A 20,556-nucleotide genomic window follows, 5' to 3' on the forward strand; every position below is an offset into this window, starting at 1 on the left:
CTACAGCAGCGTGCATGCCTGTTACCCGAATCTCTACATATACTAACATCGCACTCTAACTTCTCTAACTAACTCGCTCATCACACGCTGAATCAAACATACACGTTTAAATATAAAATCACGGGGAGGGACCTGATGGTCGATCGCTTTTCTGCAAGGAGACGCAGTTTTCAAAAGCTACCTGGACGCAGCGTTCTGGCTGACGGGCTGAGGCTCAGGAAATTCGCAAACCATGCGTCTCCACAGCTAATGCAACTCACGCCGCTTTTCTGCCTGCGAAGTTGAACCCCGTACAAACACTGTGACCAGGGCCTGGGTTTTGCTAACAGCCTGGCTGCTTCTGGGGCACTTAAATACCCAACCCGGGGTGCTGCGCGAGTTCCAGCGGGGTTCAGCACTGAACCCTCACGAGCTCCTCCCAATGAGTCTCTACTCCACCTGCCGCTAACGTTTGCACATGAGGGGGGCGCTTCCTGCCCCGCCCTGTGGGGGCAGCACAAGTGATTTTCTCCCGCCCTGTCCCCCCAACAACCCCCCCGACCCGCGCTGCTCCCTATACCCCCCCCCCGCCCCGGATAGCCCGCATCTCCCCTCCCCGGCGCAGTCACCTCGCCTCAGCCCGTCAGCCAGCCCCGCCCCCGGCTGCGCTGCCGCAGTGGGTAGGGCCGCCGCGCGCGGAGTAAGCAAAGGCGCCGCCGCGCTCCTGTCCAGTCCAGTCGGGCCCGGCGCCGGGCCCGTAGAGTCTCCCCCCGCGGCGGCGGCTGCGGCCTGTCAGTGCGGAGCTCCTTGCGCGGCCCGCCCCGCCCCGCCCCGGCATGTCGGCGCTGGAGTGGTTCGCACACAAGCCCCTGGGCGGCGGCATCTACTGGATTCAGGAGCGGTTCTACGAGTCTGGCAACCGGGCCAACATCTGGCTGGTGCGGGGCTCGCAGCGCGACGTGGTGATCGACACCGGCCTGGGGCTGCGCAGCCTGCCCGACTACCTCCACTTGGCTGGGCTGCTGGGCCCGGCCGCCGGGCCCGAGGAGGAGGAGGCGGCGGGCGGGGGCAGGAGGCCGCTGCTGGCCGTGGCCACCCATGTGCACTTCGACCACGCGGGCGGGCTGCACCAGTTCGACGAGGTGGCGGTGCACAGCGCCGAGGCGGGCGCGCTGCTCCGAGGGGACAACTACGAGACCGTCACCTGGCTCTCGGACAGCGAGGTGGTGCGGCCGCCCAGCCCCGGCTGGAGCGCCCGGCAGTTCCGAGTGCAGCCAGTGCAGCCCACCCACATCCTGCAAGAGGGTATGGCTCGGGATGGGGTATCACGGGTGGGGAGGGGGAGTGCAAAGGCCCCTACACTGGGAGGGATGAGGTGTGTGTCTGTGTGTGTCAGGCGGATGAGCTGGGTGACTTGTATGTTTTCTTATCTCCCCCCCAACACACACACACTCAGGCACACACATACAGAGTAACCTCTGCTCGCACACAGGTGGGGATTGAGCTAGGTCTCTAACACCTACGTGTCTGTCTGTGCGAGTAAAGTACGGCCAAAGGTGAGTTGTGCATCTCTGTAAGGCAGCTGCAATATGTAGGTGCATCAGTGTGTGTTGTATCTGTATAGCACATCTACACCAGTGGCTAGCAACCTTTCCAGACTACAATACCCCTTTCAGGAGTCTCTGCTTTGCCTTGCATTACCCCCCTGGTTAAGTTACACCTCACTTAAAAAGTACTTGGTCACAAAATCAGACCTAAAATTACAAAAGAGTCACTGCACACTATTACTGAAAAATTTGCTTAATTTCTCATTTTTACCATAAAACTATAAAACAAATCAATTGGAATATAAATATTGTACTTACATTTCAATGTATAGTATATAGAGTAGTATAAACAAGTTGCCTGCATGAAATTTTAGTTTGTACTGACTTGCTAGTGCTTTTTATATAGCCTGTTGTAAAACTAGGCAATATCTAGATGAGTTGATGTAACCCCTGGAAGACTTTTTTGTACCCCTAGGATACACATACCCCTGGTTGAGAACCACTGATCTACACTAATACCTCTGCATGTGTATGCCTGGGGAAGTGGGGGGAAATTCATCTGTATATGTGTGCCTTAGTGTTGAGTGTTATGGGAGGGATAAGAAAGTACATTTGTATAAGAGTGATTGTGTCTGCATTACTGTCTGTGGGAGGTTTGTATATGATGTGTTTGTGACTTTAATGCACATCCATGTATTCACATCTGTTTTATAGCTGCATCAGTTCCCTTGGGTTTAATGCTTCTAGATTGAACATCAGCTTATATACAGTGCATCATGTTTATATGTATCTAAATATATACAATATCACTTTCATATATAGAGTTAGTATATTTGTGTATGGTACTTGAATATAAAACAGTTACCTATGCAGATAAAGGGCTTGATTCTTTGCTGCCTTGGCTTTGTCAGTCTTCTACACCTCTGCAAAGAAGGTGTTCAATGCTACTAGCTATGTAAGTCTGGGGAATTTTTGATTTTGTTATTGTTTTACACCCACTTTTCCTTAATGTGAATGACTGTGCAGAGTAGTGGAGAATCAGGCCTGTGATTTACTAAAGAAGTTATTTGTCAACAAATGTATAAGGCAAAAAGCTTTCTTTCTTTTGTTAAAATTCTGACTTTCCTGGAAGACCTCTGAGGAAGAGAGGAAGAAAATTATAATGCTCCTCTTTGATCTAGCCAGATAAAAACAGAGTAAGTATTTTGCTCTCCCACGGGGAGTAGGCAGATCACTGCCAGGAATGGCATCACCTCCCAGTTTTGTCTTCTCTGTTACGGGAAGTCTTTTTTCACTGAGGATGAATGGAATGTATGCTGAGAATTATCAGTCACCAATAATTTGGACAAGATGTGGTGATGCATTTTTCCATCATGTACAGTTTCATGATGGAAGTAATGCCACATTATCTGTTACTAATATGAAGATTTCATGAAGAGTTTCCATTCAGAATTTCTTTTGACCTGTGTTAACTTTTCTAGTTGGAGTTTGGTTTGTTTGTTGGGGGTGAGCAGCTGAACTGTCTGACAGATAACAAAAGTGGGGAAAATGTGAGATTCTGAAGCCTCAGCTCCCCCTCCTTAATTATTTTATACTAAGAAATCTCCCTCTATCATCCAACAAAATGGCTAATAGGTATAAATTTGTTTTCCCCCCCATAGATCTCAGAGCAAAGGAAGCAAATTAGCTTTTTTCCTTCCTCAATGGCAAAGGAAACTGGTAGAGAATGTACAGTGAAATAGGTTTCAAATCTGTTACAAGCTATATCACAGATGATTGTCAGTCAGGAATATCAGCCTGATTGAGGCTTGTTGGGCTGCAGCTTTCATTTTGAAAGAAAATGGAATCTAACCAGATAAAGAGAGAGGAGCTGTTTAGATATCTGGAACCATGGGGTATTTTTGAGTTGCATACTTTAGGCTATTGAGTATAACTACTTTTTATTTCTGCAAATAGAGTGTTTAGTTATTGTGAGATGACAGTTCTTTCTTAATACCAATAGCAATTGTCTAATGAGACAAATTTGCCTAGATTTGTAAAAATTTAAGCAGATTGGAGATCTCATTGGATGTAGTTCCCAGGCTGTTTTTGAACAGAGAAAAAGGAACTTTGGTACACAATCCTGTTGTATTTTAATTATGAGGAATTCTGAGAGAGTCATAACATAAGAAAGTGTAACATTTTATTTGTGGTAAAATATTAAATAAAAAAAGATATAGACCAGTCTGGAATAGTTGTAACAATAAACATTTTAAAATTACCTGATTCTTTCAGTGGGTGAAGTAGGGCAGTATGTTTCACTTAATAAATCAAACAAACAAACTCCAAACCACAAGATAGCTATTTAGGTAATATTTTTAAAACATGCAGAAAAAGTATTTGATTGTAGAGTTAAAATACCCCTATGGATCTTTGAGAAAACATTACCAGTTTTCCTCCTTTTGAGTACTTTATAGCAGAGGGAAGGGATGTTCGATGAGTAATGTCTCCGCATAGTTTGATAAGGGATATGGTTATAAAACAAGTTTAGTTTTAAAGTGTGTATGTGAAAATAACTAAATTGGAGATTTATTTCTCAATATTGGAAGTAATAGTTGAAAAATTTTGAAGTGATAAAATTGTTATAAATTATGTTTTGTTGGGATTGTTGTGCTGTCCGGCCCATTCTAGCGATACAAAATCTTTATTTCTTGAAAGTGGCAAGTGAAACAAGGTTGGGGAAGTAAACTTTTAGCTGTGTAATCGCTTTATTCTATACCTATTTAAAATCTTACCTAGTATAAGTTATTCAGTTTCAACTGTTTTTCCTAATCTTGTCTGAATTTGTTGTTAAAATGTGAACACTTCTCTTCTCCCTCTATTGGAATGATTTTAGTATTAATAGATACCATTCTCTTTTGTTCATTCACATTCCTTGTATAAGAAACCAATACTGTGATATTTGCATTATTTGAACTCTTTGGCCCTAGAAATGTTTGTGATAACCTCCATGCTGAGACAGTGCCTTATGAAGAGTTGTGTTTTTTGAGAGAGGGAAAGGGGGGTGTTTATTTTTAGTATTTTAAAAAATCTGCAATTCAGCTGTTGTAAAAAAACAAAAACAAACCATTCAGCAAAGTGTATTACACTCTAAACAGGTACAAGAGTATAGTAGGGCAAATGCAGAGTCTTACCAGCTCTGAAAGTGTTGACAGTCTCAGGGCAGGTCTATACTTAAACACTACAGCAGAGCAGTCGTGCCACTATAGCATTTCAGTGAAGACACTACTATGGTGATGGGAGAGCTTCTTCCATCTGTAATTAATCCACCTCCGAGAGAGGTGCTAGCTGTGTCGATGGGAGAAGCCCTGCTGGCAACATAATGCTAAGTACACCTAGGGTTAGTCCCTTATAAGTGTGTCGCTCAGGGATGTGGATTTTTCACAAACCTGAGTGATATAGTTATACCCATGTAAGCTTATAGTGTAGACCTGGCATCAGAATTAGAGAGATTGTGACTAATGGGCAATTTTATCTCCTTGACAATGCAGAATTACTCCTGAGATTAATGTTTTTCTTATTTCTTGAAGATGAGGAAGAAAGGCTATTTCTTAGCTTTTTAAGTTTGGGTGAAGGAATTGAGGGCCTGAGGTAAAGGCCAAGGCCTTTTACCCAGTCAGTCATTGGTGCCCATAAAATTCCTGACCTAGAAGTCATTTGTTGCTTATAAACCATACAAGAATAAAGGAGTTTCTTTTATGTTGAAAATTTGGGTTGAAATGGGTATGAGAGATGGATTTTGTTTTACAGTACTGGCCTTTACCTAGGAGGCACAGATAAGTACAGCAACAGGTAAGAAAATAGGTTTTATTCAACTTGTTCCGTTCACAACGTAGCTATGTTTTAAAGGTAACTGCCGTGATTTCAGGAATCAGTGGGAGCAAACAATAGTAACTGTGGATTAGGAATAGGAAGATGGGGTCCAGAATAGCAGGAGGAATAGGATTGGCAGCTAGCTAACATGCTGTTAGCATCTCCGGCTGTACCAGTGTTAGCTGCAGTTCCCCTCTTGGCTGTTATCAGTAATCACTTAATATGGGGAGTGAAAACGCAGGGCTCTGGGAGCACTGACATTTTTTGAGTGGTTCCTGATGTGCTGTTAACTACAGATTTAATGCACTCTTCATATTAGTATCTGGGTGTCTGAAGTATCTGTCACCATTAGTATTAACAATCAACATGGAGTTGTAGTTTTAGTTCTAATCTCTTTTTGAGGTTTTCATAATTTTGGCAAACAACTGTTTTGAGGCTGAAATTTTGCAAGCTTTATCACTTCCATCACTCTTGAAGTGACCTTTTTGTTTAAAATTTTAAAAAAAGATCTATTTAGCAGTTAATATTGAGAGCTTGGCAATACGTCTTCCCTCCCTCTCCCCCCTTCCCCACATGTTTGGGCACTCACAGTTCAAACAGTTGCAACTAAAAACTTCCAAGTTGTTGTCTTCCTCAAGGAATGATACAAAACAGTTCAGTTGTAAGAAAACCTATTGAATATTTCAAAGTTTTTCAAAACTGCTTTTCATTTTTACACTGGTTCTTTGTTTTGCAGCATCTTTATCCTGAAGTGATTTAGAAGTTAAGGATACTAAACTTTTCTCCTTCCCAGACCTTTCTTTTAAACAATATTTAAATGTAAAACCAATCCTTGTTGTATCTCTGTGTGAGATTAGGCACATAAGACTTTGAAACCTTCACTCTGATTTTTCTGAAACAGCATTAATTTAGCCATTTTGCATGTTTTATTTTATATTGATGTTTATATGTATAAAATAGCAATGTTATAGCTGGATAACAAATGTGTACCATAATAAACAGGATATGCAACAATGGCAGAGTTAACATTCTGTTAGAAACTTTAGCTCTTTGAATTTTGTGATTTGTGTAATTTATCAGCTCTGACAATTAATTGAGGTTAGTTTTTGCATTTACAAATCTCTCAAACTATTAGTGGCACTTTAATTTAGTTATCCTGTCTAAAATCTGATTGATTTTTAGCCTAAATTGACTTGATTTTATCCTTCCATTTCTTGCTCTTCCTCTCCTGGTGTACCTCATTTTCTTCAAGCCATTCTGATGATCACTCCTGAATTCTGCCAGTGTTTTTCCCCTCTTTAAATTTGGGCTGTTGCATGCTGTCCGTTTCTCTACACTCTTCTTTCAGTTTTCTTTCTAGTGGGATGTTACTTTGGATCTGGGAAGTCCATTGGAGCTCTTCATAGCTCCAACTTCCTCATCTCCACTGCTATCTGATTCACTGCTACTAGTGCATGGCTACTAGGCATCTTCTACATACGATTATCAGTGTTCAGGCTATTAAATGATCATTTAGGCCTTCTGTATACATCCTCAAAAGGGAGCTTGGCCAACACCAACAGCCCCCAAAATAAATTTGAAACTAACTCGCTAGCTAGCTAGTCTTGTCTGTACCTGAAAATTTGCTGTTTCCCTATGCTACGCACAGGATAGTCAAAGCTCCTTGGGATTTAAAAAAAACCCAACAACTTCTGAAACTGTGATATTGGTGAGATCTCAAACTTTTGGCCTTCCATAGCCTCAGTGATAAGTATAACCTAAACAGCAACAACACAGATGCAAAATGCTGTCATTTTAGTGCCTGACTTTCAGAGGCGCTATATGCCTGTAATCAGGCCTAGAACTTTTATAATCCACTGACTAGATTTCTGATGTGCTAGCTGGTTACCAGAGCCAGCGAGTTGAACCGGTATTTATTTTGCTTCAGTTCATGTTTGGATTCAGTTGCAGGTGCTTTTGGGGCTTATTCCAGTTCAAGCCAAACAAAAATAACGGTTCAGTTACTGGTTTGAACCAGTTCAAATCAAATGTCAGTCTTAGTGGAAGTAAATTCAAAAAAGAGTTCAAACTTAAAATTGAAACTTTGATTTTTAACCACTTATTTGTTTTTTTAACTTCAACTTTACATGCATTTCCTAGTGTTTTTGTGTTGTCAACTAAACAGGTTTTTTAATGAACAATTTGTTTGAGACCTAAAATAGTACTTCTTAATATTTGCCCTGTTATATTGGACCAGTGAAAGCATAAATTTGAGTTTGGAGCATTGTCCCTGCCTCAAGTTGGGCAATGGGAGATTAAGGGTGGGGGGGGAGGAGGTCTGGCTAAACGGGAGGGTTGGGGAGTCATTGACTCTTCAAGCCCAGGGAAAAAGGTATTGTTAACTTCTGGGACTAGAGAGCATTCCACCTCTTCTCTTCCCAGTGGGGATTCTCAGACATGCACCTTAAATCATTCTCTGAGTTCCCTGCTTCCAGTGTGTTGTGTAGGCAGCTCCTAAGCTTCCCTTGTTCCTCCCTATTCTTGTGGGCTGGCCTCCATTTCTCATCTCATTCTCCTCTCATTATACTGGGGCATGCCCTGATTGCAATCACATGCCTATTTGTTGTTTTGCTATCTTGTTTTATAAACAAGATCACAGTAGTTTTGTAAAATATTAAGCCTAAAAATGTGGAATCTTTATTTTAACCAGTAACCCAAATCATTTATTTTGAAGTTCAGTTTAGGTTCAGTAGGTAGGACAAAATTATGGTTCAGGTTTGTTTTTTGTTCTGCTTCAAATAAAAATACCAGTTTGAACTGGTTGTTCAGTTCCCATTTGACTCCCTGGCCAGGACTACATGTTTGTGTAATTTCTCCTTACACTTTGGACTATCCAGTGCATTATGACATGTTGAACATCCTTCTTATTTTAAATAAGCTTCACCACTGTTATGATGAAGGTCTTGTATCATGGCTGCCATCATTTAATTAGATGATGGCATTTCCTTTAGAATAAGTTAATACCACTCTTTAATCAGAGGCTGGAGGGAGGTATTTGTTAAAATAAGGCATTCCTTTTCCCTGGTCTCATAGTCTAGGCTTTGAAGTTGACTTTTAACCACTTATTTTAAATTAACTGGAGAGATTTTTAAAAATGAATAGAACATCAACTTTCAAATGCTGAATTAGGTGAACAGGCCAAATAGTTCTACATCATCAATCTGAGCTTCTGCTGAAAAACCATTTATAGTTATGGAGATATTCAAAACAAACTTTCACTATGAACTAAAATATGGTTATTCCAACTTTCCTTTAATTTCATATATCTTAGTCAACACTGATATTATGAAAAGTAGTATATTTGGGAGCCAATCCTGCTTCCATTGTAATCATTTAAATTGTTCTGTCACTACAGATCTCAAAATAACTGTGTTGGAGTCCAGAGAGAGAGCGCTAAGTGGTGATGATTTTTAACCAGGTGATCTAAACTAGGAAGAAATTTGGGCAGAAAGAAACATACATTCTAATAATCTACTGATTTCCCAACTTTGGTTTCTCCTGCAGTTTTAATACCAATAATTTTATGGTCGGTCAAAATTTAAGTCCCATTCCATATTTTCTTTACAATGTTTGGTCTTTTTAAGATATATAATTTGTTTTCTGCATCTGTATACACTTTGATTCTGGCTTAAAATACATAATAAATTAATACATCTTTTTCCTTAATGTATTTAAATCTGAAGGAGATGTGATCAGCCTTGGTGACCGACAACTGACTGTCATGCATATGCCTGGTCATTCAAGAGGAAGTATTTGCTTACACGACAAAGATCAGAAAATATTGTTCAGCGGAGATGTTGTTTATGATGGATCGATGATTGACTGGCTTCCCTACAGCAGGATAAGTGACTACATTACAACTTGTGAGCGTCTTATAGAATTAGTGGACAGAGGTCTTGTGGAGAAGGTGCTTCCAGGGCATTTTAACACCTTTGGAGCTGAAAGGCTGTATCGTTTAGCTTCCAACTACATTTCAAAAGCTGGTGTTTGTCACAAAGTTTCTACCTGTGCCATGAGGTCCATTGCAAGTTTAGCTCTTCGTGTGACAAATTCTAGAGTCACTTCTTAGTGTCAGTTCATTTTTGTTAATATCAATTATTGTAAAACCAAATAGCTTGTGAAAGTTAGTGTTGATAGCAAACAAAAGCAGTATGCGTTATTAAAGAAAAGGCAGACTGATAATGAACGAGCCATAAAGATGCTTATTTTTGGTTACTTCATTTGTTTTAAAAATTAACATAAGCTAGTAGCTTTGTGAAGCTACCATCTATCTTTTCTTTGTGTTTTTTCAGGGCATGTTTGCACATGGATTATGAATGCCATTAGACTGCAGTTTGAAAAATATTGTTTTATTTTTTATATGATTCTGATGGATACATATGATATGCCAAAATAAAACGTTTGACATTCATGCCTGAAACTTAACTTTTTTGATGTGGTGTTAGGTTAAGGGCTCAATTTGTGCTTAAAGTGTATTTTTAAAATGGCTGAAAGCTGTTGTGCTATATTTGAAAAGATAGGTGTAACATTCCATTGTCCTATTACAGGTACTGAATTCAACATCCAGTACATTTAGTTTATTAGCTATGGAGTGAATGTAACTTGAATTGTTTGTTTATAAAGTGCTTCAGTATATATTGTTGCTTTTTGAAAAAGTGAAGTGCATTGCATACAACTCTGAGGTTCCAAAAACAGATAAAATACATCTGTGAAAATTGCTAAGATATATTATCACTTTTTCATTAAAATTGGTGTGTGATATTTTAAATGATGTTAAACAAGTTAGTTTATATGTGCATAATTATTTAACAATTTAAATATAATATAGATGCCATTTTAAAAGGACACTGTCTGATTTTTATATGTATTTTACCTTCCTAACAAGTTTGACAAAGTGTTTTGTTTTCAAATTTTGTTTTTCCAGTTTAGCAAATGTATTTTATTATGTTGAAATTAAACTACTTCTTTGTTTGCGATTCACTTTATACGAAGAGATGGTTTTATATGATCATACCAAATTATATTTTGAGCTCTATTTACAAGAAAATATCTATGATCTTTCTGACCTTACATCAATTTGGGGAGAAAAAATGCTTTGCCATGGAAACCAATCACAAATTAATAAGCACTCTTGCCCAGAAGTTATGAAAGTGAAGATCTTATATAAATCATCTCACTTCTCACGGCTGACTGCAACCTTGTTTACTTCATATATCCTTCACCAAATAATTTAATAAAGTTATAGTTATTATAGTTATTAATTAATAACACTGCAAATAATTTAATAAAAGCATGATAAATTTATTTAGATTTTAACAGTGCCTCTTAAATGTGTGCTGGAGCAGAACTGTAAGTGGGCAGAACAGATCCACCAGATTCTGGCTAGTCAGAGGAGAGGTTAGCAATTATATTTTGTTCTGGTTTTTTGAGGAAGAAATCTAAATTCCTTTATGTGATTATGTGAAGGAATGTTTACTGTAACTGGTAGTTCTACCTGGACTAACCTCAGAAATGAAGCAATTTAACCCAGTCACTACTTTTCTTCCTCAATACCAGAGGAAGAGAGGCAAAAAGTGGGCCTGAAAAGAAAGTCATTCAGTGAAGGGGCACACACAAACTTCAGATCATGGCCTCTCTTCTTTCCAACTGACTGACATTTGCTCTTATCTGCATATGCTCATTGCATCTAAATATAATTCTGAAAAGCAGGCAGGTTGGCAGTTGGTGAACTATTGTGGGAAGCAGAAAATTCAGAATGCTTGAAGAAGCATATTGTGACTGCCATAAAAGCTTGGGTTTACACTGAATTGTCAGGATGATTTGCAGCAGCTGTTGGAACAGGAGGCTTGTGGACTCATTGATTGAGTAGCTACCAAGAAAGGATGTTTTGTACTGTTTTAAACAGAATTTGTACTCCAGCATCAACTATTTCATGCTACAATGTCCTTAAATTCTGACTTCATTGGGTGTTTTGCCAGCATCAGTGAGCATATATAGGTATCTGTAATTGTCAGATTTCTCCCTCTACTAAATTAATGGGAGTTTCCCCTAAATCATTAGTGGACCCAGTAAAAACACACCCTTGTAATGGTGTTTGATAGCATGCTGCTGCTCCAGATCCAGCAGAAAATAATAGTTTTGTGGGTCTTAAAATAGCAACTATTTTTATACTATAAGAAAAAACTTGTTAGGCAAATAATATCTGAAGGACTTCCCCTCAGACTATTTTTTTAATTGTCAGATCTTGATCTTAAGAGTTTGACAGTGTCCCTTTAAAATTACTTTGATTAAATATATTTAAAATCTGTTAAGTTTAAGTATTGCAAAATTTGGAGCATATAGAACTGTTATTTGTAAAAAGTCTTAAGCACTATCTGTTAAGTTTGTTGTTTTCAATAGCTTGGAGCTATTATGAAAAAATTAAAGACTTGCTCTGTCTTCTGTCAAGTTTTTACTGATGTTGACTGTCACAGTTTTCAAGGAATATCTATATTGCATCTTCTTTTGCCATGGATACTCAAATAAAAGCATTATACTCTAATAGTGTCCAGTTATAATTTCCATATGTCTTAGAATCATAGAAATGTAGGGCTGGAAGGGGACCTATTCCAACCCACCATGCTGAGGCAGGATCAAGTATATCTAAGGTAATTTCTGACAGGTGTTTGTGTAACCTGTTCTTAAAAGCCTTCAATGACAGGGATTCCATAACCTCCTTTTAGAAGCCTGTTCCAGTACTTAACTATCCTTATAGTTTTCTCCAGTATCTAATCTAAATCTCCCTTGCTGCAGATTAAGCTTACTTTTTGTCATACCTTCAATGAACAGGACTGTCCTCTTTACAAGAGCCTGTAGTCTGTTTGAAACGGTTATCAAGTCCCCACCTTTCCCCTGTCCGTCCCCCCCATCCCCCCCCAAATCAGTATTCTTTTCTCATTACTAAACATGACTAGTATTTGTAACCGTTCCTCATAGGTCATGTTTTCTAAACTCTTATAATTTTTGTTGCTCTCCTCTGGACTGTCACTTAAAATAGCATATAGTACTCCATCTGAGGCCTTACTACTGCTGAGTAAAGCAGAATAACTACCTCCTCTGTCTTAATGTATTTTTACTATACGTTATTGAAGAAAAATATTCCATTTTAAATAGAAAAAATTAAGATCTCTGTTCAAATGCCGGAAGCTATTAGAAATGTAAATTTTGTAATCAAATTTCTATCCTAATAATATAAATTGCACTGTAAACTTACTCATGATGGAAGATGCTGCAAGCCATGATTGGGTCCTTTTTTTAGTCATGTTTGTACCAAAAAAGCATCTTAAATGTATTTCAACAAAATCCATACTGATGAACATTGTATTACATAATCCCCTTGTTTTATTAAAAAAAAAAGACTGCTCGCAGGAAGCATCCCCAAAATATAGGAAGTACAATTTTGCACAAACAAAACGGTGTTGAATATTAATGGAAATTAAAATAGATTAAATTGTGGCTTGCATTTTCAAAGGAACTTGTGGGACTATAGAACATTATATATCCATTTCAGTCCATGAATTCCTAATAACTTACTGTTCTAAAGTTTAAAATGAAAAGAATAAATAGCAGTTAACTATTGTAGCTAACTCTGATCAGGTGTAAAGGTTATAGTTTCACAAAATTCAATATTAGTGAATATCAATATACATCTGCTTTAATAGAAACTAACAGAAAAGAAGGAACTAAAACTGCATAAAACCAAGATCAAATTAAGAAGGCAAACTGCACCTGGTAATTTGGCTAAAGATAAAGACAAACTTCCTTTCAGGCAATTGATAATGTGCTTAAGATGTGCTGTGATTGTACAGTAAGGATAATTTGTTCCCGTCTATAGAATCGTAATATAAAAGCCCAGTCTTCTGAACTGAATCTCTTGTCCCATTAGTGCAAATTTAAATCATTTTCAAAAACAATTTACCATATATAATCTATATAGATATATAAAAATGACTGTGTGGAGGTGTTGACCTGAAGGAAGCAATATGTAGAAATATGAGGCAAGTGGAGAAATGATTGAATTACTAGTAAAAAACTAAAAATAGTTATAATAAAGAGAAGGCTTGAATTAATTTAAAAATATTCAGAAAAGATTAGTTAAATATTAATAAAGAATATATAAAATGACAAAGGTTAGATTTTAAAAAGCTAATGTTCATTATAAACAACCAGAAGTTGCAAATTAAATACAAAAATATAGAGAAGGAATGAATTCAATATCAATACATATATTTTAAATGGAACTATCAAGATATGTGCTTATCTCATCAACCATTTTGCTTGTATGTTGTCTCCCATTTCCACCTTTTTTTTGACTTTTCAGAAAGTTTTTTGAGGCAGGAACTGTCTCATTTGTTTATTATCATACTTTGCCCAGTGGGTCTCCTGTCTTGATTGGGTCTTTGGATGATACCACATTATAAATAATAATTGTTTAAATTCCATAATCAAAATATTTTTACAGCTCTGTCAGTGTACATGTTATCAGTAATATTAGCCCTTATACAGTGGTTCACCTTTTCAAAGTGCTGTCAAACATTCACTAATTATTCCTTATAACTGCTCTGGGAGGTTGATAAATATCCCAATTTTGCAGATGGGGAATAAACATGTTATTCAGTGGCTTGATTTTTCAGAGGTGAGAGGTACTGTAGCCAAAGATTTCTGTCTCAGTTGTCTGAATCTGTTAAAAAGAATGATCAGGTGGAAAGGTTTGCAGAAAAACCTCAAAAGGGGTTTGAAAATGGAGAATAAGAAAATTAAACAAAGAGTGGTATCAATGTCCAGACATTCTGTAATGATTAAACAGTAATAAGTTCTAGGAAAAGAATTTTTAGGATAGAAAATTAATAGTGAATCTGGTAATGGCAGTTGAAAATAGCTCCCTCAGACTCCTCCCTTCTCTCACTCTCTCCTGACGTGACCCCCCCTCCCTTCTCTCTCTCGTGCAACTCCTACCTTACGTGACCCCTCCCTTCTCAACTGCCAAACTATGAGACCAACCGTCAAGGGAATAGTTTGTGGAAGATCACCTAGAACTAGCAACTGTCATTGAAGAACCCACTGAAGCTGAAGAAGACTAACCAGCTCCTGACCATCACAGCAGCTAACAGAAAAGGAGCCCTGGATGGTTCAGAGAGATTCATATAGGAGAAAGAGAGTAAGCATAATTCTTCCTTAAGAAAAATAAGGAATGTATGGGAAAGTCTGTAATAAAGTTGGATACCTGTGATTTGTGTGATCACCCCACCCATTCCATGACTGCCTGATCAGCACTCATGAAATGTTGTAAGTTATAGTTAATATAATAGTATTGTCTGTTTAATTATGTCATAAATGTGTTAAGTATTATAGTGTTAAGTTAGAGAGTGTTGAAAATATAGATGTATTATTGTAATATTATTTACTTCTATCTCTTTCTAGTCAATGTAACCACTCACTTCTAAATAAAACATTGTTCTGTTTTCGAAGTATCACAGCTTGTGTGTCCTATCTTGATCGGAAGGCTGTATCCGTGTCCTTTCAAAGGAGGGCAAGTTGCTGTCTCTGGATTCCTTTAAAACGGACCACTTGACTGGCAGTTTTTAGGGTAATACCATACTCTGAAATTCTCCCGGTAACAGTACCAACAGCTCCTATGTGTTAAATCAGCCAGCGGAGGGTGTGGATTCCAGGGTAAATGCTCAAGTTGCCCTCACCTACAAAGAAATGGAAGAAGGAATCTCTTGCCACTGCTGCTGACTGGTTATCCAGAGCTAGTGATGGATCCAGCAGGACCCAAAGGTTTGTCCCACTATGATGAATTGAAGATAGACACCTTTGAAGGAAGGGAGGGTCAGTGCCCCCAGCTAGTTCTTTTAAGCATTTTCCTCTTCCAATTACCAACATTTCAGGCTTTAGGACTTCAGTCTTAGGACACATGAAAATTAACCCATAATAAGGGAGAGTGTAAATTTAAACCAGATTAACTATTCCTGATTAACTCCATGTGTGGAGGCCTTATTCCAAATAAGCTAAATCCAGTGAATTAACCTAATTTGGAATACAGAACTCTTGTTCCAGAGTAAGCGTGTCCACACATGGAATTAATCAGGAGTGATTCCCTGTGTAGACAAGTTTGAGTCAGCTGTCTGTCATGTAGCTAGTGTATCATGTTATTGGGGGTATCCGTTTGCATCTGTAGAAAAATCAGAAATAGAACTTGGTGTCTAGTGTATTGTTGACAATGAAACCAAGGTGTCTCAGCACCTCTCCTGGATTCTGAAGAGGAGGGGGAACAGGATAGTTCCTTGTAGGATCCCACAAGTGAAGACTTTGTTGGAAGAGGAGCAGTTGCCCACCATTACTCTCTAAGCCTGTTGGAAAAGAATGATTGGAACACTTGCTGTGATATCTGGTTCAGTAACGTCTTGTAAGTGGTCAACACCTTGCAGTTGACTGTCAAAAGCTGTGGAGAGGTCAAGTATTATGAGCTTTGAGATATGGCCTCTCTTCATTCCTTATTATTACTAGGCCTGTGTCCATGCCATGTTCTAGTCTGAGGTTAAATTGCCAGACATCCAGGATATCAGCAAAAGTCAAAAGTTAGAACATGGTTGCCAGTACTTTCTCGATGGTTTTGCATAGGAGTTGGAGATTTCCTGAGTTAAATGCTAGCTTTCTTGAGAATTGTGAAAATTGTTACAATTTTCAGTAGGATCGTCATGGACAATTTCCATTCATCATCCAAGAGAGTCACAGCTCAGTTTTACAGATGATGGATCAAATATTTCTCAGGGCTTCATTATGTGCCAAACATACACAAGTGGCAGGGTTGGTAATGTCATCTGATCTACTATATAGTTTCCTACTTGTGTGCATTCATCTCATCTTTTTTGTGAAGCATGAGGGAAAGATCTTCACAGTACTTGTCATTGCTTTGGTCCAATATTAGGAGCTTCAGGTGCACGGTACCTCTGAAAAACAGGAACATAATTTTTTTTCCCTTGCTTTTCAAAATTTTATTTCGATTGCTTTCTGGGTTTGTACATTTTTATGAACAGAAATTTTGGATGCCTGTATGAGCAATGTTCTACATTCAAGTTGTATTGTTTTATCAAACTAAACCTTGTTTTGTAACTTCATAGCAGAAACTGTATTATGGTGTAGCAGTCCTCAGTCAATGACCATAGAATCTTTATAATCCTTTCATTTAAATTGGCAAATAAAATGTAATCTTTTTCAGTTACTTCTGGTATCTTAGTATATTAGCTTCTCTTTATCTCAAATAAACACTGTTGTCAACAGGGAACATCTCTTCCTCTGTGACCAATCAAGAGAATTGTGCAGGAAACAAGGCATCTCCAGGGCTGGGTCCTAAACTTTCAAACATGTACCACTAGTGGTCAGCATGAACCTTAGTCCAATTGCTTAGACCAGAAAACTAGCTGCTGTCAAAGGAAATGAGAAAGGAAGATGTGGAAGAGGGGAAGAAGGAACGGGAATAGGGAGGGAATTATGGACAAAGAAAAATAAAACAACTTTTCAAAGTTAGATTAAGGACAAAACAGAGTCCATTTTGACTAATTTTGTGTGTTTCTTAATTATTTTACTTAGTGTATAGGTACTGTAGTGATTTTAGTAATACCTCTCGTGTCTGAAAAATTGGACTGGATATCATGCAAGAAGTCACCTGTGTTGTATTTCATCATTTCCACTTCCGAATGGAACCAGGAAGTGCAGAAGCATGGAGAACTGAAAAATAATTGGAAAACAATAACTTTGCCTTATTTGAACTTCAAATGATGTTTGGTTCAAGTTATGGTGACGGTTTGGTCACTTCATATTTTATGTAAATCAGTTAATACAGCCTTAAAAGTCTAGTAATTTGTCATCACTATTCCTTGCCTATCTTCCTGTATAAACACTCTAGTCATTCAGTGTTTGTTAGCTATAAGCTTAACTAGTGTAAATGTAACTAAATATATTTGTTCACTCATTAAGATTCACCAGTCATTTCAGAACAAATTACATACCATCTGGTGGTTTACTTGCACATGTAGAGTTTAGAGCTCTGCCATCTTTCTACTTTTTCTAGGAAATCTTTTCCCATTGTTGTCACTTTCATAACTGGCAGAACAACAGTAACATTTAAAAAGATGCTGAAAGGGAGCCTCTGAATAATGTATCAAAATAACATGAAAATAAAACTACAGATTAAGTTAGAATTTCAAGATTTGGCTAAATAGCTGCAGAATGCTTCTTTGTTTTCAAACCATCTTATCACTGTGATATCCGAGAGCAGTTTCAGTGGTTTGTTCTGAAGATCAATATATGGTTCCTCAAGTTGCTCTTTTTCACTGGCTGCCAACAACATACAGGGGCTATTCCAGTAGTTTAGAGGTCAGTTTCCATTCTGCATGTAAGACAATGCATGAGTAAGATGAAAAATATTAAACAGGGTAATGGGGGTGTGAGGAAAAAGACAGCTTAACTGTTCCTGTCATCCCAATTTCCTGATATCGGCTGGTTTCCTGATCCCGACTTGATACTGATCTAATCCAGATTTATTCCTGATCCATTCCTGTGATGACAGTGATATACTGCTTTTCATTTGTTCTATTGTACCCACGAGTTTGTTTATGAGGTACTGGGCCCTGGCTTTAAGCTTCTTGGTTAACCTCCAACCTACTTTATCTTTGCTTCTTAATAAACTGTTACCTATTTGCATATTCACATATTGTCGTAGCCATGATTAACACAATTTTCCTAACAGTGATTAGATAGGGGGCAGACTTAAGGGAGGGAGGGAGGGGTCCTTAATAAAAATTACCTTCTCTTAAGGCCTTAAGACCCTTTCTCTTGCAGTAATCCAGTATTTATGTCCATAAACCTGCCATGTTGGTTGACAAGCCCTTGGAGCACCATGGAGACCCCTTTCTGTCTATGAATTCAGAGCTCAGATAAAGAGGAGGAAGCAAATAACAGGCACACAGATCCCATCAGTTGCCCCAATGCAATTTGGAACCTTCATCTGTGCAAAGCCATCAATAATCTCTTAAGCATTACCTAGCTTTATACCCGGTGCAACATAACCTTTTCCATGGCAGCACATACCTGCATACAATGGCCCCAATAGTTGATCTCTCCATATCAAATTGGTTTGCTATGGACCAGTAGCTTTCGGGGGTGGCCAGCTTCCAGAGGGCAACTGCAACCTGCATATCCAGAGGTATGGGGCAACACAGTTTGGTATGCTGTCCAAAAGGTTGCCTTCCTCATCCTGAAATACTCTCAACACAGCTGGCCATCCCAGGTCAGCAGAACAATCCTTTCCTACCAATCTGCACTGGTTTTCCAAGTCCAGAAACGACACTGCATGCTGTGAAGCTTCTTCAGGATTGCCTCTCTCTCTACCATAAGTTGCTTAGAGTCTTCCTCTTCTTCCTCATCTGCATCCTGGGTTCCATCACTGCTGAAGAACCTGCTGCTGCTGAAGGAGCTGCTGTTGCTGCCACATCATCTGCTCGGTTGTGTTCCAGGCAAAATCTCAAGCTGAAGTCATCCCATAATGAGTTCTGAAATATAGCTTGAGCAGCCTTTGCATATTCAAGTTTGCCAACATAGCAGTGTAGAGCATTGTTAGTTCTATGCTGGCCAACAGCAATTCGAAAATGGTGCTAGCATGCCCAGAAAGGAATTACTGGGCAGAGACAGATGAATCATAGGATTTTTTTAAAATTTGAACTAGCCTGGCTTCTACTATGTATCCCAAAGTGCGCAGCAAGAAAAATCCCAGAATGTACTCTGCTCAGCAGCAAAGCAAAAAGAACATTGGATACCCTCAAAGAACACCATGCCCTCAGTTCTCAGCAAACTACTGTTATGTGTATACAATGTGCATTGAGAGAGGACATATTTCAAGTGCACGCTATTAATGTGGCTTGCATATTGTGCTTTACCTGACACAACAAAAAGCTGCTGATTAAAACCCCTATGTAGACAAGCCCTCAGTCCCTGCCCTGAAAAATTTGTAATCTAATGCAAAGTATGGTAGCAGTATTACTAACTCCAAATACATGAGATGGGCTTAAAATTTTTAAAAAATACTTTAAGGATTCTTTTTCTTCTCCTGATTTCTGAGCATTAAGGGTATACTCAGGTCACATTTTCCATCTTTTTTCTTTTACATAAATTATTCTCTCAATCACCTGACGCCAGAAGTTAGGACTTTAACATGAAAGCCAAATATCAAAAGACTCAGGATAAAATTTCAAGAGCAGGCAACATTGTAAATTCATGATGTAAATGCTACTCACCAAACTCATCTGATATAGGGACTACCAAGCATCCTTTAAATGTGAGGAACTTTTAATTCCTTCTGAGCTGGGCAAGCTTCAAGTTGGAAACCTACAAGTGAAAGGCAATACCCAAAGACATCCAGTTTCCCATTAGTGCTAATGTTTCTCCTCTGAGAATTGAGTCTTGCTTTCTGGGAAGTTGTGTGTGTTAAATTCTTACCTTTTTGGAATTTACACAAGCAGCATCTTCGGGACATTCTGGCAAAGCCTCCCACCAATGCTATCTCAAACACCTAAATCTGCCACACTCTATCCTTAAACAGGCAGCTCCCATTAACCAAAATACACATGCAACAGAAAAATATTATCACATCCAAATTAATCTCTAAATACTGTTGAGCTGAATTGGAAGCCTGACTGGAGACAGGGATTGAGCAGGAACTGCAGCCTGCCTGAAACTGTGGGTCGAAAGAAAATATGATAGCCCCAGGTGGTGGAAACAAAACACAGGAACTAGGGTTGGTCTTTGGATGGTATGAAGCTGGGGCTAGCCAGCAAAGAAGGTGCCTACTAGCTCAGCTGCACTGAAGATTCAGTTGTTTTCTGTTGGATTTTTTAAATGAAGAAATTTGAAGTCCTGCAAAGGATTGGGACTCTGTTACCCAGCTTGACCGGAAGGCCAGGTCTCACTAACAGCCAAACTAAACCAAAGAGGTATGGGGGAAACTAATGCACAGATGAAACAATGCCACATACAGTCACTAGATGATGTGATGCAGTGGTGACTTTGACACAGTTGGCAATTTATGGTCCCACAGACCACT

At 38.8% G+C, this 20,556-nt stretch overlaps 2 protein-coding genes across 6 annotated transcripts in view; one reads left to right on the forward strand and one right to left on the reverse strand.

Annotated features, from left to right (window-relative positions):
* POLR3G (RNA polymerase III subunit G) overlaps positions 1-771 on the reverse strand; it is a 30,219-nt gene extending 29,448 nt beyond the window's left edge. Inside the window, exon 1 of one of the 5 annotated variants that reach the window (XM_067569256.1) lies at positions 609-771. The gene's annotated coding sequence lies outside the window, so the exon portion shown is untranslated. Of the gene's footprint in view, positions 1-181; positions 438-608 lie in introns of those variants that run through there. The other 4 variants (XM_067569257.1, XM_067569258.1, XM_067569254.1 and 1 more) reach the window with 4 other exon arrangements.
* Positions 623-11,958, forward strand: MBLAC2 (metallo-beta-lactamase domain containing 2). The gene is made up of 2 exons (XM_067569253.1): positions 623-1,284; positions 9,101-11,958. Exons 1-2 carry the CDS (start codon positions 816-818, stop codon positions 9,484-9,486), a joined length of 855 nt encoding a protein of 284 aa, XP_067425354.1. The 5' UTR covers positions 623-815; the 3' UTR covers positions 9,487-11,958.
* Positions 11,959-20,556: the final 8,598 nt, after the last annotated feature.

The sequence above is a fragment of the Emydura macquarii genome, unplaced genomic scaffold (genome assembly GCF_026122565.2).
Source record: "Emydura macquarii macquarii isolate MOO-44397 ecotype Brisbane River unplaced genomic scaffold, CSIRO-AGI_Emac_v2 contig_2897, whole genome shotgun sequence".
NCBI lineage: Eukaryota > Metazoa > Chordata > Testudines > Chelidae > Emydura > Emydura macquarii.

What these genes read in the sequence shown, in the direction of transcription:
- MBLAC2 (XM_067569253.1), top strand. Translation starts at nt 816, where the DNA reads ATGTCGGCGCTGGAGTGGTTCGCACACAAGCCCCTGGGCGGCGGCATC. An exon ending in CACCCACATCCTGCAAGAGG is followed by an intron (nt 1,285 to 9,100) that starts GTATGGCTCGGG and finishes TTAAATCTGAAG; the next exon opens with GAGATGTGATCAGCCTTGGT.